The 21,709-nt window shown below is 58.0% G+C and overlaps 4 protein-coding genes across 4 annotated transcripts; 3 read left to right on the top strand and 1 right to left on the bottom strand.

Moving 5' to 3' along the window:
• Positions 1 to 16: 16 nt before the first annotated feature.
• RFNG (RFNG O-fucosylpeptide 3-beta-N-acetylglucosaminyltransferase) lies at positions 17 to 2,428 on the top strand (the record flags this gene model as incomplete). The annotated part of the gene is made up of 8 exons (XM_006886310.1): positions 17 to 175; positions 468 to 516; positions 958 to 1,060; positions 1,150 to 1,303; positions 1,508 to 1,596; positions 1,672 to 1,837; positions 2,197 to 2,282; positions 2,362 to 2,428. Coding segments are annotated over 8 exons (873 nt in total), but the record flags the coding sequence as incomplete, so codon positions are not given.
• Positions 2,429 to 11,935: 9,507 nt separating this feature from the next.
• LOC102848922 (carbonyl reductase [NADPH] 2-like) lies at positions 11,936 to 14,032 on the top strand. The gene is made up of 8 exons (XM_006886132.1): positions 11,936 to 11,987; positions 12,346 to 12,443; positions 12,623 to 12,777; positions 12,855 to 12,897; positions 12,969 to 13,068; positions 13,154 to 13,218; positions 13,432 to 13,549; positions 13,929 to 14,032. The coding sequence occupies exons 1-8, from the start codon at positions 11,936 to 11,938 to the stop codon at positions 14,030 to 14,032; spliced, it is 735 nt and encodes a 244-aa protein (XP_006886194.1).
• Positions 14,033 to 15,403: 1,371 nt separating this feature from the next.
• DCXR (dicarbonyl/L-xylulose reductase) lies at positions 15,404 to 17,073 on the top strand. The gene is made up of 8 exons (XM_006886133.1): positions 15,404 to 15,455; positions 15,539 to 15,636; positions 15,996 to 16,150; positions 16,237 to 16,279; positions 16,349 to 16,448; positions 16,616 to 16,680; positions 16,759 to 16,876; positions 16,970 to 17,073. Exons 1-8 carry the CDS (start codon positions 15,404 to 15,406, stop codon positions 17,071 to 17,073), a joined length of 735 nt encoding a protein of 244 aa, XP_006886195.1.
• A 2,457-nt stretch (positions 17,074 to 19,530) lies between these two features.
• On the bottom strand, positions 19,531 to 21,701 carry RAC3 (ras-related C3 botulinum toxin substrate 3 (rho family, small GTP binding protein Rac3)). The gene is made up of 6 exons (XM_006886134.1): positions 21,652 to 21,701; positions 21,003 to 21,074; positions 20,683 to 20,800; positions 20,488 to 20,550; positions 19,797 to 19,956; positions 19,531 to 19,662 (listed from the first exon to the last, which is right to left on the bottom strand). Exons 1-6 carry the CDS (start codon positions 21,684 to 21,686, stop codon positions 19,532 to 19,534), a joined length of 579 nt encoding a protein of 192 aa, XP_006886196.1. The 5' UTR covers positions 21,687 to 21,701; the 3' UTR covers position 19,531.
• Between the last annotated feature and the right edge of the window lie 8 nt (positions 21,702 to 21,709).

Consider the following 21,709-nt stretch of genomic DNA (forward strand, 5'->3'; position numbering starts at 1 on the left):
CCTGCCCGTCCCGGCCCCTGGCCCGCCAGCCGCCGCCCAAGTGGCGACCTCCGCCCGGCCAGCGGCCAGCCTGCAGCCCCACGATGTCTTCATCGCCGTCAAGACGACCCGGAAGAATCACGGGCCGCGCCTGGGGCTGCTGCTGCAAACCTGGATCTCCCAGGCCCGCCAGCAGGTCGGCAGCTGGACCCCCCACTCCCCACCCCCTAGAGTGTCCGCCAGATCTGGGGGCCCCTGCCAGCCCCCACTTCCCTGGTCGCTAAGCCCTCCAGATCCAATGCCTGTGGTCAGCCTACCCAGCCATCACTTTCTGAGCCCGACTTGGCTGAGACTCAATCCATCAGCCTGACACGGGTGACAGGATGGCAGCCAACAGTGAGCACCCCCACTCTACACCCTAGCAGACTCTCTCAAAGCCCGGGTCACTGGAAAGTGGTCCTGCGGCCTCACAGTCTGTTTCCTCCCAGACCTTCATCTTCACTGATGGGAACGATCCCGCACTGCAGCTCCAGGGGGGTGAGTGTTCCCCAGCTCAAGGGGTGGTCACCTTCACCGTTCCTCTGTTCTTAGTAGATGGCAGGAGGCTTGGGAAATTGGGTCCCTGAGGATGGGCAGGGCCAGGGGTCCTGCCACTGGCCCTCGGGATCCCAGGACCCTGCTCACTGTCCACTATACATCCTGCCTGGCTACCACCTGACTTCTTGGCCTCAGGCCACCTCCTTCCCAGGCCCACACCTGCTGGGCAGCAACAAAGTTCCTACTTGAACATGTTCCCACACCAACACCCCCCACACACACACACCCACAGCATTTCTGTTCACGTGATCCCAAGTGGCCACCAACTGCTTGGATCAGTGGAGGCCCTGGGCAGGGTGAGGCTGAGACCCCTGGGTGGCAGCCTGTCCAGCCTTCTGCTTGGCTGGGAGCCTTCCATTTGCCCATTTCAACCCCTCGCAGGTGATCACGTTATCAACACCAACTGCTCTCCTGTGCACACACGTCAGGCACTGTCCTGCAAGATGGCGGTGGAGTATGACAGGTTCATCGAGTCAGGGCGCAAGTAGGCAGGGCTTTGTGCAGGTGGGGGACCCTAACTGCCTGGCCCGATTCGGGGGTTGGCCGCTCACGGGACCCCTCCCGGCTGTCCAGGTGGTTCTGCCATGTGGATGACGACAACTACGTGAACCCCAGGGTCTTACTGCAGCTGCTGGCCTCCTTCTCACCCAGCCAGGACATCTATCTCGGGCGGCCCAGCCTGGACCATCCCATTGAGGCCACTGAGCGGGCCCCAGGGGGCGGCACTGTGAGTGCCCCAGACCAAGCAGGGGAGGGTGCCAGGAGCGATGGGGCACACGGAGGACAAGGAGTGGTGGGCAGGCGCAAGGGCCCTGAAGGCCATGCCAGAGCTCTCGAGGGACAGCCTTAAAAGGGTCACTCAGGTCTGCGCTCCAGGAGAAATGAGTGCAAGCCTAAGTGTCCACAGTCCGACCTAGATCCTCACCCCCAGGTGACCACCGCCAAGTTCTGGTTTGCCACCGGTGGGGCTGGATTCTGCCTCAGCAGGGGTCTGGCCCTCAAAATGAGCCCCTGGGCCGGGTGAGTGGGGCGTGGGGGCTGGAATGTGGTGCGGGAGGCAAACTCAGGGCAGTACTAACCCACCCTCCTCTCCAGTCTGGGCAGCTTCATGAGCACTGCGGACAGGGTGCGGCTGCCGGACGACTGTACGGTGGGCTACATTGTGGAGGGGCTGCTGGGAGCGCGCCTACTGCACAGCCCGCTCTTCCATTCACATCTGGAGAAGTTGCCAAGGCTGCGGCCAGATGCTGTGCTCCAGCAGGTACTAGTCCACCTGCAGGCCCTGTCAGGACAGGATATGGCCACGCTGGTGTGTCCTGCCCTTTCCACTCCGCACCCCCTATTATGCCACGCCCCCACTCGGCCACGCCCCCTGCTCTGCCTCGTCTGGCTGTGCCACGCCCCCTCCACTCTCACACCCCGCCCACATCATGCCACGCCCCTTTTACGACACCTGTCATGCCACGCCCCTTCCACTCTGCCGAACCCCATCCTGTCCCAGCTCCAAAACCCTCCCAGCAAAGGGAAGTGAAACAGGGTGGCCTCTCCTCACTGGACTCTGGCGGCATGTAGAGGGGATGTGGCTGAGATCAGAGCTACTCACTCCCACCTCACCTCTAGGTCACCTTGAGTTACGGTGGTCCAGAAAACCCATATAATGTGGTGAACGTGGCCGGAGGCTTCAGCCTGCAGCAGGACCCCACTCGGTGAGCAGTGGGCGCAACTGGCAGGAGCTCAGAGAGCACTCCCCTTCTCACAGACTGATCCTCCTTTCTACCTTCTCAGGTTTAAGTCGGTGCACTGCCTCCTCTATCCAGATACAGAGTGGTGCCCTGCCAGGAAGTTGGGGTGACCCCAGCCTCCTGATGAACAAGGAGATCTGACGCAGAAGGTGGTGCTGCCCTTCCCCCTCTGGACTCCACAGTGCAGTGGGCAGCATCTAGGAATACAAGGACAGCTGTGTCCTGCCTGAGGCTGGACTTTAATGTCTGTCCTTGACACCTCAGAAGGCAAGAAAGTGTCTTCAGGGGCCCAAGGAAGGATGCCTGAACCTGACAGGCCCTTCTGGAGGGGCCAGCCCCCAAGGCTGGTTCAGAGGGACTGCAGACCGAGGCCACGAGAACCCTGCTCCTCTTGATGGCTCTGGCCTGGGACATCGCCCCACCTCCTCTCCTCAGCTTGAGACAGGCCATCGGCCCCATCAATGGTCCCAGTGGGGCAGGGATCTCTGACCATGTCACCCTTGTCTCCAGGTCCCCTGCCGCCTGGACTCTTGTCCAATAAACTATCTTCACGTTCACCAGTGACTTCATTCCCCCGTGTACAGAGACTCCACAGACACGAGCTCAGCTGTTGGTGTCCTGTTGACCTTCTGGGGGACCTGCCCCTGAGCAGGGAACCTGACTCACCCCTTCAGACTGACTTGGACTGTGTCCACTTTCTGCTCTCTCGGCTAACTTAGCCCCACCAGACAGGAAAAGACAACATTCAGTGAGGGGGATAATGGAGCAACGAGAACCAAACGCATTAGGATCAGATCAAGAGAAACCCCTAGTTACTGAACAGAGAAATCATAATATAGCGGATTCTTTTCTGTACTGAAGGTGGAATAAGGAGGAACTGGTGGCCTGGATCCAAAGAAGTGCTTCAAACCCACAGACAAAGATGGGCAGTCTTTCTGCAGGTGATTTGCAGCCTCCGACAGCCCGCTGTAGGGTCAGCAAGAAGTCATTTCCCATTAAATGTCACAAGGACCAGTTAGTAATGAATAAGGAAAAGAGGAGAACTCGAGAACAGGAGGAAACCAGGTATAAAAATAGACGAGTAAGTGGTCCTCCCCCTCCCACTGTCCCCACCTTCATCGCTTCTTCCCCCACCCCACCTCAGGGCTGAGGTGAGATCTTGCTGGAAGAGTCCAGCTGTAGCCACCAACCCGGTGCTGCTGACTTGCTCCGACCCGCCGTGACCTTCCCTCTGGTCTGCAAGCTGACTGCCCGTCTTTCTTTCTCAGAATGGCTGGTGGGTTCACACCACTGACCTTTGGTTCACAGCTCAGCACACAGCACCATATCCCGTGCGGTGCTGTCCGGAGCATATGCCGTGCCACCAGGGCACTGAAGGTGTGCTGGAAACACCACCAGCTGCCACAGCAGCTCAACTCACTTCAGAAGCTGGCAAAGGAAAACCTCCTTCACACAAGCTCTGTTGGCTGAGCTGTGCTGCCAACCCCAAGGCAGGCAGTTCGAACCCCCAGCTGCTCCGTGGGACAAAGATGGGCACTCCCCTCCGTGCAGTTAACAGCCTCTGAAAACCTGTGGAGGGTCAGCTCTGAGAAGCAGGAGTGGCATCCACTTCCTAAACCACACACCTCCGGAAACTATCAACTTTGATAAATGTCGATAGTTGTAGAGCGGCTTCAGGCCTTTTGTTCGTAGGTCGCTGTGAGCCATGCTTGACTCGACAGCAATCTGCAACAGCGACTAAGTAAATCCCTCCAACAGAAGCAGAGTGTCCCCCGCAGACCCTCCCCCGTGGCTGGAAAGGCTAAGGGAAGTCGTAAAGAGGAAGGGAAATTCAGAGGCAGAAATGCAAGTTTTCCCTAAGGAATGAGGGTGTCAGAGGCTGTATTGTTAGATTTTCTTTAAGCGATTGGCTATTTCAACAAAAACAACAGTGTGTGACAGGTTTGTAAGGCGTGCCAGAGGGGGTGCATCACACAGACCAGGTGGGGTCAGGGGTAATGACAGTCTGGGTGCTGGAGGTGGGAGCTGCCCTAACTGCAGTGAGCCCTACTGCCACCACTGAAATGCCAGCCTCACACAGACAAGCATGCTGCAAGGGTGGGCGGCATCTCCCTATGGGACAGCCACTGAGCACAGCCACTGAGCACGGGGCGTTTCAGCAGCCCCTGGCCATGCAGGCCAGGTCAGCAGGCAGGGCTAGTGTCCGTCTGAGGAAGCTCCAGAAGGCAGCAATGAAGAGAAACAGTGTTTACATTTTTCCAGATTCTCACCACTGGACCAATTGGCAGCATCAAGATGGATGGTGAAGAGATTGAGATTGTTCACAGCTTTAGTTTGCTTGGCTCCACAGTCAACACTCTTGGCACCAGTAGCCAGGAAATCAAAAAACGTATTGCAATGGAAAAGTCTGCTGTTAGGGACCTCTCCAAAGTACTGAAAAACAATGGTGTCACTCTGGAGACTAAGGTGCGTCTGATACAGGCCATGGTCTTCGCAATCACTTGTTATGCATCAGAGAGCTGGACAATGACCAGGGAGGATAGAAGGAGAATTGATGCCTTTGAGCTGTGGTGCTGGAGAAGAGTATTGAATGTACCATGGACTGCCAAGAAAACAAACAGATTCATCCTGGAGAGGGTTGAACCAGGCTGCTCCTTGGAGGCAAGGATTCTGGGGCTTTATCTGACCTACTTTGAACATGTTGTAAGGGGGGAGAGGTCCTTGGAGAGGGACATCATGCTTGGGAGGGTGGAGGGACAGCGCAGGAGGGGAAGACGCTCTGTGAGGTGGATTGATTCAGTGACTGGGGTAATAGAGATGGGTGTGTCAGAGGCAATGCGATTAGCACAGGACAGAGCAGGGTTTAGGGCTGTTGTACATAGGGTCGCTATGAGTCACAAGCAACTCGATGGCACATAACAACAAACAATGCAAGGCCCACCCATGATGTTTTCTCGGCTGCAATGACCAGCACTGTGGCTGGCCCTGTCCACTGGCCACCTCCCAGGCACAGTCCCCAGGCCTTGCACTTCTCCCAGCTCTGTTCATCTGGCCAGTGGGAGTGACTGCTAAGAGCACCTTGCTTCCTGACTTGGGCTGCCAGGTAGGTATAGGGGTGAGGCCTTGGGGAGAAGGAAGGTTTGGGGGAGCTGATACCAAGGGGGCTGTGGGCCTTCTGTCAGTCTGTGGAGCCTATGAGGCACTGCTGGGGCCTGCCTGGGAGCTGTGGTTGTGAGCGTGTTCCCCATAAGCTCAAGGGCCTAGGCCTGCAGCTGGAGGAGCCAGGGCCACTTGGTGCTGGGCAGAGGCGGGAGAGCTGGCTGGGCGCAGTGGGGAAGACACACATCCTGTCACGCCTGCTTCTCAGGGTCTAGCCCTTGGCAGGCCGAGCCCACAGAGTGCCAATGCCCAGCGTGCCAGGGTGGCCATTTGTGGGGTATCCTGCCTAGAGCACCTCCTTCAGGATGGATAATTCTCAGGGGCAGAGAATCCATGCAGTGTAGACAGGATGGTCCTAGTCAGGACCCTAAGGTGTAAGGAACAGACCCTTAGGGCCAGCAGAGGTCACTGCCACTACGGCCCCACCTCTGGGGAGAGTGGCAAGGGGCCCCCAAGCCTCCTGACTTAGGGAACCCTCCCCCAAAGCGCTGGCGTCTCCATGCTGTCTCACCCAAGAGACGTGAGAGAAGGTTAACATGTGTCCCATACGGTGACCTGTAGGCAGAGTGACCAGTGGGTTTGAGCTACCTTTTGGGTGGCAGCTCAGTGTTTGGCTGCAGCACCACCAGCAACTCTGCCCTTGGCGCTCGGTCCCTCAGCTCTGTGATCTTGGACATGGTGAAGTGACCGCTCAATGTCTCCATCCTCCAGACTTGCAAATGTCCTTCCCCCCGTGCCACCCGATCCCCGTGCCATGCGACGCCCTGCCACCCGACCCCTGTGCCACCAGCCCCCGTGCCACCCAACCCCTGTGTCACAGCCCCTGTGCCACCTGACCCCCTGCCACCCGACCCCCGTGCCACCCGACCCTCATGCCATGCGACCCCCCTGCCACCAGCCCCCCTTGCCACCCGACCCCCCTGCCACTGGCCCCCATGTCACCCGACCCCCGTGCCACCAGCCCCTGCACATTGCTGTTCCTGTCAAGACTTACAGCTTTGGAAACCTGATGGGCAGTTTTGTAGCGGCCTGTGTGTCCAGTAGTAGACACCAACTTGATGCCAGTAGCTTTGGGTCTCAGCTACAGCAAGGTAGAGATGTGGCGTGACCCAGGACCCCAGCTCCAGGGAGCTCTGTCCTCACCCTGCAGTCACTGCTGTCCTGGGCCATCGGGCTCTGCAGGTGTCCTGCAGTTCTCGGCCACTGATGTCAGAGTGTATTGCCCTCTGTGCTATGCCCTGGGCCTCTGCCCCCTGGACCAGCCCCCTGGACCAGCCCCCTGAACCGTGGGGAAGTGGCCCCTCATGGTCTCCTCATCTGGGCTGGCATGTCCCGTGTGTCCTAGGGCAGCTGCCAGTAGGTTCTGGTGAGCTCAGGGACATGGAGGAGGCCTGGTGGCACAATGGTTAAAGCACTCAGCAGCCGTCCCTCCAGAAGTGACCTGAGAGGAGGGGCTGGGGCACACCGGCAGGGCTTGGACTGCTTGAGGGGGGACCTCAGGACCTAGGCCACTGGTGGGGAATACTCACAGTGCCTTCAGGAAGGTGGTGGCTGGGGCAGCCTCCCGGGAGGGAGCTGTGTGCCTCCAGTTTAATCCTGGGGGAAGCCGGCCTTTCCCAGGAGCATCACCTTACGTTTCCCACAGAGCTTTGTCTCCATCCCACAGCCCCTCCCCGCTCACCTGGAAGGGCTTAGCCTCCAGCAAAGCAGCCCCCAACCCCCAAGCCAGGCCCAGCTCCTCCGGTTCACCAGAGGACAGAGCCACTAACAGAGGTCCTGGGCCTCCCTGCAGGGTTGCCACTGCCCTGGGCGAGGAGCCCTGTCATCACCACACACCTAGACCTGGGGGTGGCAGGCACTCCGGCACTCAGTCACCTGAAAAATCACCCCGAACTCAGCAGAGTAAACTGGAGACTCTCAGGGGATGGTGGGGCAAGGCCTGTGTGTGCACCCAAGTGTGTGTACTTATCTGTCTGTACACGTGTGTCCTGTGGGTGGGCATGTGGGTGCCTGGTGTGAACACGCACGTATCCATAGATCTCCGTGTGTGCCTTTTCGGCATGTGTAAACATGCGTGTCTGTGTGCATACTCACTCAGCCTGTCTCTGAGGGTGCTATGTGCGTGCCCAGATGTGCAGGTAGACCCTACGCTGTCCCTTGCTCCTCGGAAGCCCGGTGAAGATTGTCTAGCTCTGCCTGGCAGTTTCATGCCCACGTTGGTGGGGGCCACTGGGACCATGAGCCCTAATGACAGACACAAGGCTGGAGCCCCCAAGGCCATGCAGGCATCCACATGGGGCCCAGTGACCAATGGGGACTTTGCTCCCATATCTCGGGCTCCAGGGCCATGCTCTGCCCCACACCTCATCTCCCGCTCTGACTGCTCGCTCGGCAGCCCCCAGTCCAAGGTGTGGTGTGCTGGCAGCACTGGAGGCCATGAAAAGTGGCATGGGGCCTCTCAGTTCATGGGAAGGGTGAGAGCAAGAACAAGGGGATCCCAGGCAGGTTTGAGGGTGACACCAGAGCTGACCTGGTCAGAGCTTGAGCAGGACAAGTGTGGGCCTGGACAGTGGTGGCTGGACAGTTCTAGAGCTAGGATCTGGATATGGACAAACCACTTCAGGGTCTCTCGTGGTCTAACTATAGGTTTTGCATGAGCACAATCAAGTGTTCTGGGATCCCCATTCTTCTCAGCGTCAGCCACAATTTGTTGTGATCCAGACAGACAAATGCCTTTGCATAGTCAATGAAACACAGATAGACATTCCTCTGGTACCAGGCTGGGCAGGGAGCCTGTGGGCAAGGGCTGGGGGCACAGATGCTGGGGGTAGCCAGGCTGGACAGAGAGGCCACAGGTGGCCAGGCTGAAGGCAAGTGGAATCAGCAGCCTGGAGGTCCCAGGCATCTGAGGACATGAAGGGTGAACATGGAAGGTGTGGAGAGAGGACATGGAGGGAGAGTGCCCTGCTTCTGCTGGACCGGTGCCCCCCCCCCGCATCTCTCCCCACCCCCACTAAGCGCCCCTTTGTCCTGGCAGGTCTGGTTTCAGGAACTTCCTCAGGGCCTCCTCACTGCAAGAAGAAACAGGCAAAGCAGGTGTGCCTCATCTGATGGCCACAGGGCGGGAACCTGAGAAGGGTGCCCTGTGACCCTCAAAGAGGCTCCTGCCAGGCCAGGCCTTCACCCTTCCTCTCGTTGCACGGCAAGGCGTGGCAAACACATGGATTCCTATGAATGTGTGCACACGTGAATGCAGAGACACACTCACACATGTGCACACATGGCATGTTGAAACCTTCCATGGCTCCAGCCACACAGCACCCCCACCTACTTTCTTGGCCACATTCCCCACTTGAGATCATACACATACAGTCACACACACACACAGAATCAGAACAGACAGACATACAGAAACACATACACACCTAAACACACACAGTCACGGGCCACACACATCCATATGCTCACACACACAGAGTCACAGAGCAGATACATGTTGATGATGTTGTTATGTGCCATTGAGTCGCCTGCAACTCATAGTGACCCTGTGTACAACAGCTCTGAAACCTGCCCTGTCCTGAGCCAGTCTCCCTGACTCCAGCACACCTCCCCCCGTTACTTGAGTTACTGTGTCAATACATTCCATCCGCGGTCTTCCTCTCCTGCATTGTCACTACACCCTTCTGAGCATGATGTTCAACTTCAAGGACTGGTCCCTTCTGGCCACGTGCCCAAAGTATGTGAGACAGAGCTTTAAAATCTTTGCCTCCAAGGAGAAACTTGGTTTTACCTTCTCTAAGACAGACTATTTTTTTCCTGGCAGTCCATGATATGTTCAAGATTCTTCTCCAGAACCACAACTCAAAGGCATCAATTCTCTTTCTGTCATCCTTAGTCATTGTCCAGCTCTCTGATGCATGGCAAGTAACTGCGAAGACCATGGCCTGGAGCAGGCTGACCTTAGTCTCCAGACTGACACTGTTGCTTCTCAATACTCTGGAGAGGGCCTTGACACCAGACTTCCCCAATGCAATAGATCTTTTGATTTCCTGACTGCTGGTGCCTAGTGTTGATTGTAGAGCCGAGCAAGCTGAAATTGTTAACCTCAATCTCTTCTCCATCTATCATGGTGTTGTCAATTGACCAAGTGGTGAGAATCTTTGTCTTCTTGATTTAAGCTTCAGTCCATATTGAAGATTACAGTCCTTGACCTACTGCAACAAATACTTCAGGTTCTCCTTAGTTTTGGCAAACAAAGTTATATCATCTTGCATACCTTCATAATGCACGTTGCTGGTGAGTCTTCCTCCAATCCTGATTCTACATTCCTCCCCATAAAGTCCAGCCTCTATTATAATCTGTTCTGCATACAGATTGAAAAGGTCTGGAGACAGGACACAGCCCTGATGCACTCCCTTCCTAATTTTGAACCATGGGGAATTTCTTTGCTCTGTTCTGAAAACTGCTTCCTGGTCCAACTATAGGTTTTGCATGAGCACAATCAAGTGTTCTGGGATCCCCATTCTTCTCAGAGTCAGCCACAATTTGTTGTGATCCAAATAGCCAAATGTCTTTGCATAGTCAATGAAGCACAGATAGACATTCCTCTGGTACTCTTTGCAAGTTCAAACTAAAGCTAAAGAAGGTTAAATCAAATCCACAGAAAATTTGACCTGAATTTAAAAAATATATTAGAAACAGGTTTGAGGCCTTGAACACTAATAAACGAGGATCAGATGAGCTATGGGAAGATATCAAGAATATCATCCAGGAAGAATGCAAAAGGTCATTACAAAGACAGAGGAGGAAGAAAAGACTGAGATGGATGTCAGAAGAGATTCTGAATATTGCACAAAGAGTGCCAAGAGGACAAAGCAAAGGGAAGAAATCAAAAAGTTAAGGAGCAGAACAGACGATTTCGAAGGGCAGCACGGGAAGACAAAGCAAAGTATTAGAACAAAATGTGCAAAGAGCTGGAGTCAGAAAAATTTTTAAAAGGCCAAACTTGTTCAGCATTTCTTAAACTGAAGGAACTGAAGAACAAATTCAAGACCTGAGTTGCAATACTTAAGGATACTATGGACAGAATATTGAATGATCCAGGAAGCATCAAAAGAAAAAAGGAATACACCAAGTCACTGTAACAAAAGAACTCTTTGATCTGACACAGAAGAATTTAACAAAACAACATATGATCAAGAGCCACTGGTGATGAAGGAGGAAGTTCAAGCTGCTCTGAAGGAACTGGCAAAAAACAAGTCCCCAGGAATTGACAGCGTGCCAATTGACATATTTCAACAATCAGACATTGCCCTGGATGTGCTCACCAGGTTGTGCCAAGAAATCTGGATGACAACTACCTGGTCAACTGACTGGAAGAGATCCGTATTTATTCCCATTCCAAAAAAGGTGACCTGCAGAGTGTGGAAATTATCAAACAATATCACTAATATCACACACAAGCAAAATCCTGGTGAAGGTTATCCAAAAACGGCTGGAACAGTACATTAAGAGAGAAGCACTGGCGGCCTAGTGGCAAGAGGCTATGGTGCAATCCCGAAGGTACGTGGTTCGAGGCCACCAGCTGTTCCACAGAAGAATAGGCTCTTCCTGGGCAATTAACTGCCTTTGAAAACCGATGAGAGGGTCAGCTATGGGTCAGTCCTGACCCTACGGTACACAGCACAACAATCAGAAATAGAAGCTGGGCTTAGGAGAGGCCATGGCACTAGAGACATTACCGCCGATGTCAAATGGACCATGGTTGAAGTAAAGAGTTCTAGAAGACACAATTATACATACACACACGTGCACACCACACACATATACACACAGCCTAGACCAGACTATATACACACCACAGAAATATACACATACATTCACAGACCACATGCACATAAACATACATTTGCATGCACATGCAAAACACACACATATACACAACACATACATAAACACACAAAACAGTCACAGACACAACATACGCATACACACGTGTTGTTGTCAGGTGACATCAAGTCAGCTACGACTCCTAGCGACCTGATCCTCTGGACTAAACCCTGGTCTGGTCTGCACCACCCTCTCCTTCACCATGTTCCAGTTCACACACACCCACCGAGTGCACGTGCACACACCACACATGTGAATATACACACATGCAAACACAGTCACAGGCTACACACACGTGCACACAGACATGACACTGGCACATCCTCTCACGCAGTGCACATGCCCACGTCTGTACAGACGCACATGCGTGGTGCACACACGCACACACTCGATGGAAGGGGCCTCACAGACTGGGTGAGGAGCACTAGCACTGGGAGCAGCAGCATTCCTGAGAACGAGCCGAGCAGAAGCACCCGGACGGCCCTCCTTCGTCCCAGCCCCCTCCCTCAGCCCGGGATATAAAGCGAGCTCCATCCCACTCTGTTCCCACCATGGCTCAGCTCAGCACAATGCACATGAGCTTCAGTGGCCTGCGGGCCCTGGTGACCGGGGCTGGGAAAGGTGTGTGTGGATCAGTAGGGGGGTGCTGGTGGGGTCAGTGGAGAGAGGGAGGCAGATGGATCCCACCTGTGGCCAGAGGCATCCTGTGTGCTTGTCACAGCCACCTGCCCCAGTCAGCATGGGACCACCAACCGTGATGGGTCCCTCATAGATGGGAGTCCAGTGGTCACCGCTCAGGCCCAGAGAGAAGACGTTGCCTGGGACAGGCAGCCCCACAGCCCACATCCAGTCAGCCTGGCCTGCTTCCAACTTGGAACAGCCATGATGGGCCCCCTGCTCCTGGCCCACCTCTTCCTGATGCTCATTCCTGGGCAATGAGGTGATCCCTTCCCCACCCTGCTCTGATCGCTGTGTGCAGGCATCGGACGGGACACTGTGAAGGCCCTGCATGCCTCTGGGGCCAGAGTGGTGGCTGTCAGCAGGACTCGTTCAGACCTCGTCAGCCTGACCAACGAGGTAGGCAGCCCCATGGCCTAAATCTCTCCGTGACACCCCTCAAGGCACCACCCCAAAACTCCAAGACTCCACTCCCAAGGTCCTACCCTGAGACTTCGCCCTGACCTCTCCCCAACACCTTACCCCGAGACCCCACTCCGAGACCCCCGTGTGCACAGTGCCCAGCCATGCCCCCACAGTGCCCTGGTGTCGAGCCCGTGTGTGTAGACCTGGGTGACTGGGAGGCCACGGAGCGTGCATTGGGTGGCGTGGGCCCTGTGGACCTGCTGGTGAACAATGCTGCTGTGGCCCTGCTACATCCCTTTCTGGAGGTCACCAAGGAGGTCTTTGACAGGTGGGTGTGAGGACCCAGGCTGGCTGGGCAGGGCTGAGAAGTGGCCTGACGCTCTGACCAGGACTTTGCCCTGCCAGGTCCTTCCACGTGAACCTACGAGCAGTCTTCCAGGTGTCCCAGGTGAGTGTGTCCGGGAGAGTGGCCAGCAGAATGCCAGTTGAGCTGGGGCTCAGTGCTGCCCTGTCCTGCAGATCGTGGCCCGGGGCATGATTGCGCGTGGTGTGCCAGGCTCCATCGTCAATGTGTCCAGCATGGTGGCCCATGTCGCCTTCCCTTCCCTGTCAGCCTACAGTGAGTGCTGGGTTCCCTGTGTCCAGAGCCCCGACTCTAGGATGGGACATGGGCAGGGGCTGCCCTCACCTACCCTTCCTCATAGGCTCCACCAAGGGCGCAATGACCATGCTGACCAAGACCATGGCCTTGGAGCTGGGACCTCACAAGGTGGGTGATCTGGGTGGGGCGACAGGTAGATCTGGGGAGGAGGAGCTGGGTGGGTGATGAGCACAGGAATGGGGAGGGGCAGCAGGCCTTGGGGCCACACAGGCTCTGGACAGTGGCATTGGGTGACTTAGCAATGAGTTGAATCCTGAGGGCTGTTGGGGGGACTTGTGGGTCATGTGGCTGAGGCTACCCTGCTTTCCCCTGGACCCCCAGATCCGGGTAAACTCAGTGAACCCCACGGTGGTGCTGACCAACATGGGCAAGAGAGTTTCTGAAGACCCAGAGTTTGCCAGGAAGCTGAAAGAGCGTCACCCACTAAAGAAATTTGCAGGTCAGACAGTCCCCAGCCCTGACTCCAACTCTCAGAAGCTGCCCCTCCCCTGCCTCCACCCTGCTGGGCCCCACCTCATTGTCCCCAACTTCCCTGGATTCTCCCCAGACTCTGCACCTTGCCCCCTCACTCTGCTCCCTTCATTCCCTCCTAAATCCCCCAGCCCCTGCAACTTGCTCCCCAACCCTGTTCCCCCAACTCTGCTCCTCTCATTCCCTCCTAACTCCCTGGGCCCTTCCCCCTGCTCCCCTGACCTGTGTCCCTGCTCTGCTCGCTCTCTCTCTCTCTCTCCCCTCTAGTCCCGAGACTCCTCCTCTCTCTGCCACCCTCTACCCGGACTCTGTTTCCCCTCATGCCCCCCCTTGGCACTTGTCTGCAGAGGTGGAGGACGTGGTAAACAGCATTCTCTTCCTACTGAGCGACTACAGTGCCTCCACCAGCGGCTCGGGCATTCTGGTGGATGCTGGCTACTTGGCTTCTTAGAAGGCCTAGCGGGGCTCCGGACCCCACATGCCCTCCTGTCCATCTCATGTAAGCCTGGACAGCCCTGAATCCCATTCCTGAGCCCAGTCCACAGGGGACAGCTGCCCTCAGATTGCCCCACTGCCCTGTCCCCACCCCACCTCCGATCAATTTCACCTAAATAAACAGGCTCTCTCCTAGATCTGACTTCACTGGAGCTTGAGAGCGGGGAAGAGAGGGGCAGTGGTGGGACATGTCCCCTTCCCTAAAGAGATGAGGGCAGACCTGAGGCACCTGAAGCCACGGTGACCCCTGCCTTGTGACCAAAGGACAGTAGTGCAGCTCTTCCAGTCCTTTGCAAGGGGTGAGGGGCAGGAGCTGCACTGCCCCTCGTGGTCAGTCTTGACACCATGAGCCCTGGTGTGTGGGCTGAGGAGCAGTGGGGAGGAGGAGAGAAGGAATCCTAGGGTTCCAGAGCAAAGATAGCCTCAGAAGAGGGCTGACAGATGGGTAGAGGCAGGGCCTCTGGGGAGCCAGGTGTGACAAGCTGGCTTATCCTGCCAGGCTCAGCCACAACAGGACCTGGGCGGGCACAAGCACAGCTTTTACCCTGGGTTCACTGACCACACACACACACACGTCCAGCTGTGTGCATGTGCGGGCTGCTGTGCTCGCTGTCCACAAATCTGGCCCTTGCTGTGCTACGCCATTTTTTGCAAATGCTCCTGGCCTTGTGGCAGCCGGGCTGAGTTGGTGCACTTCCCCTCTGGGTGCCGCAGGCCAAGTGGTGGGTTGCTCTGAGACCTCTTGACCAATACCGGGTTGCTAGGTAGGGAATACAGAACGATCGTCTGCCAGACTTTCTTCTCCAAAATAAAGCAACAAATGTTAGCCCTGACCCCTCCATTTCCTGTGTAAAGTCACAGACTCCTCTGACATTAAACACCAGAACTGCTTTACAAAATAATCTTGGCAAGGAAAAATACCAGGTTTGGTGCTTTCTGTGGGGTCTTCATTCTGAGAAACACTCCCGCCCCCCCCGGACACGCCCATCAATTTCCGCCAATCGCGAGCAAAAAAAGGACCTATAGTTGCACCTCTCCTCTCGATTGGCTACATCGTACAGCCTTGAGACCCTCCCCTGAGACTGGACACGCCCTCAAACACGCGCGCATTTGGCCATTCACGCCAGCGTATTTGACTTAGATTTACATAATCCCGCCCACCCACGGCCAAGTTCCTTTCTTCTGACCAATCACACACGCGAACAGGACGTTTACTTGCATGGCTCCGCCCCACGGAGCCTCCAGTTTGGCTGCCGCCCGGAGCCCTACACACATCGCCTGCCCAGAGCTCGAAGTCCATCCGGGCGTGCAGACCAAAAACAGCAGCATGGAGCTGGGCCTCGCAGGCCGCCGGGCGCTCGTCACCGGGGCGGGCAAAGGTGGGCAGGGCAGTCGGCGGCCGGGCAGCGGGCGGAGAAGGCAGGGAGGCCGCGCACTGAACCCCGCTTCCCCGCCTCCGCAGGCATCGGGCGCAGCGTGGTCCGCGCGCTGCACGCGGCGGGCGTGCACGTTGTAGCCCTAAGCCGCACCCGGGCCGACCTGGACAGCCTGGTCCGCGAGGTAAGGCAGCCGTGGCCGCTGCCGTCCGATCGGCCTGTTGCCTTCTGGGAGCTGTGGGAGAGGCGGGACTAGACGGTCACGCCCCCTCCGCCCCCGGGGGCCAATCGCTGTGTAACCGAGGCCCCTCGGGACCCTCCCATGGCGCTTGGAAGCAGGCAGGGCGCTCTGGCAGGGAGGAAGTGGGCTGGCCTCAGGCCTTGGACTCATCCAGCGGCTAGGCCGTGGCACCGCCCTCCATCCAGAGTCCTGATTTAAGAGTGACTGCCCCTCAGGCCCCTGTCCAGTTGAAAGACTTCCCAGATCCCGCCCTCTACCTCCCAGTTGGTCCCCACCTTGAGCACCCACTTCCCCCTCCGCAGTGTCCCGGGGTCGAGCCCCTGTGCGTGGACCTGGCTGACTGGGAGGCTACGGAGCGGGCGCTGAGTGGCATCGGCCCCGTGGACCTGCTAGTGAACAACGCCGCCGTGGCCCTGCTACAGCCCTTTCTGGAGGTCACCAAGGAGGCCTTTGACAAGTGAGCGGCTGCACGACCCTGGGGGAGGAGCTGCCACCGAGTCGCCCCAGGCCCTAACAGTTCTGGCTCTGCTGCCCCACCTCCAGGTCCTTTGAGGTGAACCTGCGCTCTGTCGTCCAGGTGTCCCAGGTAAGCTGCCCTCCAGGTGCGAGGCAGGAAGAGGGTGCCATTTGGCCTCATGTCTCTCTCCCCTTCCAGATTGTGGCCCAGAGCCTCATCAACCGGGGGATCCCTGGTTCCATTGTGAATGTCTCCAGCCAGGCCTCCCAGCGTGCCCTGACCAACCACAGTGTCTATTGTGAGTGGACCCCGCGTCCTCCCACTGGACACTGGTCCCCCCAGTGTCTCCTGTGAATGAGCCCTTTGTAGGCTCTGATTGCACTGGACCCCAACTTTTACTATGAGCAAGCCTGTGTCCCCCCCCCCAGCCTGCAGCATCAGGCCTCACGCTCCCCCTCCCCACAGGCTCCACTAAGGGCGCCATGGACATGCTGACCAAGGTGATGGCCCTGGAGCTGGGGCCACACAAGGTGAGCTCACGGGGCCACCCAACCTGGGTGGGCACCAGGCATCTGGCCCTCCTGGCTGACCCTGTCTGTCTTGCTCAGATCCGAGTCAATGCAGTGAACCCCACAGTGGTGATGACACCCATGGGTCGGGCCAACTGGAGTGACCCCCAGAAGGCCAAGTCCATGCTAGACCGCATCCCACTCGGCCAGTTTGCTGGTGAGTGGAGCAGGTGAAGTGCTGACTTCCCCCAGATGAAGGGTGGAAGGAAGCGTTGGGGGACCCCTTTCATCTGCCCTGTCCCCATTGCAGAGATAGAGCATGTGGTGGACAGCATCCTTTTCCTCCTGAGTGACCGCAGTGGCATGACCACCGGCTCCACCCTCCCTGTGGATGGGGGCTTCCTGGTTACCTGAGCTCCTGTCCACACCCACCTGGCCAGAGGCTGGCCTACTCTGCATCCCTTCTCCCTCCAATAAACACCCTCTCCGTGCCTGGTTGCATCCCTTCTCCCTCCAATAAACAGCCTCTCGGTGCCTGGTCTGGGTGTGGATTCCTAGACAGCGAGCAGTCGCCTGGAGGTGCTGGATTCTGGATCTGGGCGTAGGAGGGCTTCTCTCAGAGAGAGGCCTAATCCATTCACCAGAGAGGCCAAGGTGGTCCCTGATTCCCACATCCGCTAGCTCCTGGGCAGAGTGGAGCATCAGGCTTTTCAGGAGGTTGACTCCTGGGTCTGCTGCAAATGTTGCCAGCAAGGCCTGTGACCTTGTCCGGACCCTGAAGTGGGCGTGGTAGACTGTGTCTTGGCCACCCTCCACCTGGCAAATGTGACTCCACTAAATGAGTGAAGATTCCTCCAAGTTAATGAGTGAGGAGTGAGGCAGAGAGGACAAAGGCCAGAACTCAGTCAGGCTAGGGGGACACATTTGTCATGGATGCTTGTGTCAGAGGCTGATGGGCACCTTTGTGTGCACCTCACAAGCTAACAGCTCCAGGTGCTGTACGTTGAGCATCCATCTCCTTACTGACACTTCCCCACTGGTTTCAAAGAAAAGCTGAGGCCATTTGTAATGTTTGTGGTGGCTTTGTCCAGAGAGTGCACTGTGGACCAAAGGGCTGAGCCTCTGACAGTTCAAATCCACGAACAGCTCCAGGAGGATGAGCAGTGGAGACTGCTCACAACCTGTGGGTTACGGCCAGATACCTGCCGAGGGTCCGCTGTGAGTCACTCAATGGTATAGATATTTGTATTGTAGATGATCTTAAGCTACCAGTCTAATGTCATTGAACGAGGGCGCAGATGTTTGCTGTGGTGATCATCCTGTACCACCAAGAGTGGGGTTCCACAGACGTGCAGTTTCCACGGATGAGACAGAACAGATGTTCAGGTTCCACACAGTGTCCCATAGACCTGCCAGTTCCACAGATGGAGTTCCACGGGTGTGCAGGTTCCACAGACGTGGGCCCCACGACATGCAGGCTCTATAGATGTGGACAACCTCAAAAGCATAGGTGATGACAGTCTCAGAGATAATCCCAAGTGGAGAGCTCTGTTCATGAAGCAGCTCACTGCATTCTAAGCCGCTGTCACGCACTGTTCGCGACGGCCGGGGCGCAGTGATGACAGCGAACACTATTCCTGACACTTCAGCCGTTGGCATCTCCAGTTAGGTCCGTTATGTTCTGGTCACATCATCTGTCCAAGTGGTGCCCCGAGGCCTCGGGCAAGCCTGAAGCCCTGTTCCCTGGCCCCAGGCTGACTCCCTATTCTTAATAGTCGCAGTTGGTTCCTGGGTCCCGTTGATGAGGCCAGTGCATGCGACCCCCAAGCTTCCTATTCTTGGGGACAGGTGACTGCCAGCCCTCCGTTATTTCTCCCCACGTATGGGCAGCCCTGCTTGGCCATGGGGTTCCATCAAGTGTACCCCAGGGTCAAGGATGAAGCTGTATGAGGGGACATTCCTGGCCCTGTATGTCCCATTCCAGGGCAACGTTGTGTCTTATTGAGTTCAGGTCAAATATGTTTACTCCACGTGATCTGAGTTGTGTTCTTTGGGAAACTGAGGCAGCCTTCCAAGCCTCCTTCCCTCTGGTGTTTCTCAGGGGAACCACACCCTGAAGTGCTGTTCTCAGTGATGCAGATCCTTGGCTGGGGGACATTCAGGAACCGGCCCCCAGTTGGGGGGGGAGGGATATTCAGGAACCAGCCCTCAGGGCACAGGGGGCATTCAGGAACCAGCCCCCAGAGTATGGGGGGGCATTCAGGAACTATCCTGCAGGGCATGGGGAGACACGGGACATTCAAACTAGCCTGGAGGGGGGTGCAAGGGGGCATTCAGGGACTGTTCGGCAGGGCCCGGGGTATGGGGGGGTGCATCCAGAAACTATCCCACAGAGCATGGGAGTGGGGTGTGGGAGAGCATTCAGGAACTATCCCTCAGGGCACGAGGTGGGCAGCCCCCGGGGCATATGGGGCATTTGAGAACTAGCCCCCAAGGCACAGCGGAACAAGAAGCAGAGTGAGGCAGGCAGGCCTGTAGTTGAGAACGTTTATTGTATAAAATAAGAGCGGCCCACCCCAAGCCTGGTGGACAGACCCCTGGCCCAACCTTCCCATCAGAGAAGCTGCCCTGAGCCTGCCCTGGACTCGCCCCTGCAGCCCTGAGGGAGACCCTGCTCCCTTCCAGCTTCTGGGGGACGCGGAAGGCTGAGCCCCGCACCCTGAAAGAGGCCAGGAGCCTGTGCCCTCAGGCAGCCTCATCCCCATGCTCCCCCCGCCCCCCCCCGCCCCCCAGCAGACTCCAGGACATCAGACACTTGAACACCACAGCAGACACTGGGCAGAGGGAGGCTCCTCTGTGCAGGCAGACGTTTCTAGAAGACCGTACACTTCTTCCCTGGCTTCTTCACAGGGGGAGGGCAGAGCACAGCTCGGATTGCTTCGTCAAACACCGTCTTCAGGCCCCGCTGGGTCAGCGCAGAGCACTCCAGGTACTTGACGGAACCTGGAGACCACAATAAAAGTGCTGAGAGCCTAGAGAAGAGGACGGCTCGGGCAGAGCCTGCAGAGGGACAGCCAGGCCAAGGGAGGCAAGGGAGGCCAGCACGGAGGAGGAACACCATGTCCAGCCCTGCTCACCGATCTCCCTCGCCATGGCCAGGCCCTGTGGGTAGGTGATGGGCGCCAGCTTCTTGTCCCGCAGCCTCTCAATGGTGTCCTTGTCATCCCGAAGGTCCAGCTTGGTGCCCACCAGGAGGATGGGCGTGTGGGGACAGTGGTGCCTCACCTCCGGGTACCACTGCAGACACCAAAGCCCCTGCCTTCTCAGCACCAGCGTCCCACCTGCCCAGGGCAGGGCCCACAGGCCCAACCACACTGTACTGAAGACCCATGCCTGGTCCCTGCAGGCTGCTGCAGAAGTCAGTCTCCAGGCTGATTTGGGTTTCACAGTCAGTGCTTTGGCTACAGTTTCCGCCCCCACCCTCACCTCTCACCACCCCACCAGTTACCTCCAGACCCCAGCTTAGATGTCCACCCAAGGAGAATGACCCTCAAGTGTCTCCAAAGGGCCCTTTGCCTGTCCAAAGCCTTTAGTCAGAAGTTTCCTGTCTCCAACAAGGCCAGTCCAGGGCATCCTACCCCAGAGGGTGGCACTTCTGCTCCTTAGGACCAGGCCTGGGGATCCCTCCCCAAAAGGTGACACCCCCACCCTCTGCCCCTCAGGGCCCACATCCAGGGAACCCTCCCCACAGTGGCATGCCTGCCCTCTGCCTCTCAGAGGCAGTCTTTGGGCACCACTCCCCACACCTGGCATCCTGGCCACACTCACCTTGGCTCTCACATTCTCAAAAGAGGCTGGGCTCACCAAGGAGAAGCAGATGAGAAAGACGTCCTGGGGAAAGGGGTGGGCAGAGAGAATCAGGCAAGGGTACCCCAGGCCCCCACTCCCACGTGCATCTCGGGCTTTCATGGGTCTTGGAGAATGGCCCAGGTGGCCCCCAGGAGGCAGGGCTGGGGGACCTACCGTCTGGGGGTAGGAGAGAGGCCGAAGCCGGTCATAGTCTTCCTGGCCCGCTGTGTCCCACAGCCCCAAGTTGACCGGCTTTCCGTCCACCATCACGTTGGCCGAGTAGTTGTCGAAGCTGCGGGGCAGAGTGGCATGAGGGGGGCGGGCACCTGGAGCCCGCCCCGTGCCCACGCGGCCGGGAGCCCACCCCACGCGGCCGGGAGCCCACCCCACGCGGCCGGGAGCCCACCCCACGCGGCCGGGAGCCCACCCCACGCGGCCGGGAGCCCACCCCACGCGGCCGGGAGCCCACCCCACGCGGCGGGGAGCCCGCTCACACGGTGGGGATGTACTCCCCGGGGAAGGCGTTGGTGGTGTAGCTGATGAGCAGACACGTCTTTCCCACGGCGCTGTGGACCACAAGCCACGTTACTGTCAGCGACCCCTCCCACCGAGCAGGAGGCAGGCAGGTGTCTGGGTGGGGACAGGGTCCCAGCCAGCCGGCGGCGGCGGCCACCGAGACCCGGAGTTGGGGGGCGTTGGGAGGAGGCTGGACACGAGGCTCTGAGGGGCGGGGTGGTGGGTGCGGCGCCGCAGCAGCCGGTGGGGACGGGCGCTCAGGGAGCACAGGGGCTGGGGGTGGAGGAGAGGGGACGCCCACCCAGGGTCCACCCAGGGGAGAGGCCTGGCCGCACCCCGCGGAGGGCGGGCTGGGGCTGGGACGTAGAGCCCGCCTCGCCCTGCGCTCAGGTCTCGGCAGTCCAGAGGGCAGCGGCCCTGGGAGGTCAGCAGCATCAGGTGGGCCAGCTGCCGGGCTGCCCGCCTTCCCGGCCCAGGGCACGCGACGCCGGGAGGTCGGCTCGACCCCGCCCCTGTCGGGCTGCGCACCGCGTCCTCTCCGCCCGGGCCGCGCCCTGGAGCCGGAGCCACCGGGGTCTCTGCGGCGTCCCCGTCCTGCTGGGCGCCGGGCCCCCGCCGGGCACTCACCCGTCGCCGACCACCACGCACTTAATGGCCTGCATGGACACCGGGGCCGGGCGGCGCG

This window comes from Elephantulus edwardii, unplaced genomic scaffold (assembly GCF_000299155.1).
Source record: "Elephantulus edwardii isolate Elephantulus edwardi_28Jun2011 unplaced genomic scaffold, EleEdw1.0 scaffold00048, whole genome shotgun sequence".
NCBI lineage: Eukaryota > Metazoa > Chordata > Mammalia > Macroscelidea > Macroscelididae > Elephantulus > Elephantulus edwardii.

Excerpts from the sequence above, each read along its gene's own strand:
- LOC102848922 (XM_006886132.1), top strand. The coding sequence starts at position 11,936 with ATGCACATGAGCTTCAGTGGCCTGCGGGCCCTGGTGACCGGGGCTGGG. Across the intron at positions 11,988-12,345 it reads GGTGACCGGGGCTGGGAAAG|GCATCGGACGGGACACTGTG; the intron begins GTGTGTGTGGAT and ends CGCTGTGTGCAG. Across the intron at positions 12,898-12,968 it reads CAGTCTTCCAGGTGTCCCAG|ATCGTGGCCCGGGGCATGAT; the intron begins GTGAGTGTGTCC and ends CCTGTCCTGCAG.
- DCXR (XM_006886133.1), top strand. The coding sequence starts at position 15,404 with ATGGAGCTGGGCCTCGCAGGCCGCCGGGCGCTCGTCACCGGGGCGGGC. Across the intron at positions 15,637-15,995 it reads TGGACAGCCTGGTCCGCGAG|TGTCCCGGGGTCGAGCCCCT; the intron begins GTAAGGCAGCCG and ends CCCCCTCCGCAG. Across the intron at positions 16,681-16,758 it reads TGGAGCTGGGGCCACACAAG|ATCCGAGTCAATGCAGTGAA; the intron begins GTGAGCTCACGG and ends TGTCTTGCTCAG.
- RAC3 (XM_006886134.1), bottom strand. The coding sequence starts at position 21,686 with ATGCAGGCCATTAAGTGCGTGGTGGTCGGCGACGG. Across the intron at positions 19,957-20,487 it reads TTGAGAATGTGAGAGCCAAG|TGGTACCCGGAGGTGAGGCA; the intron begins GTGAGTGTGGCC and ends TGGTGTCTGCAG. Across the intron at positions 19,663-19,796 it reads GGCCATGGCGAGGGAGATCG|GTTCCGTCAAGTACCTGGAG; the intron begins GTGAGCAGGGCT and ends TGTGGTCTCCAG.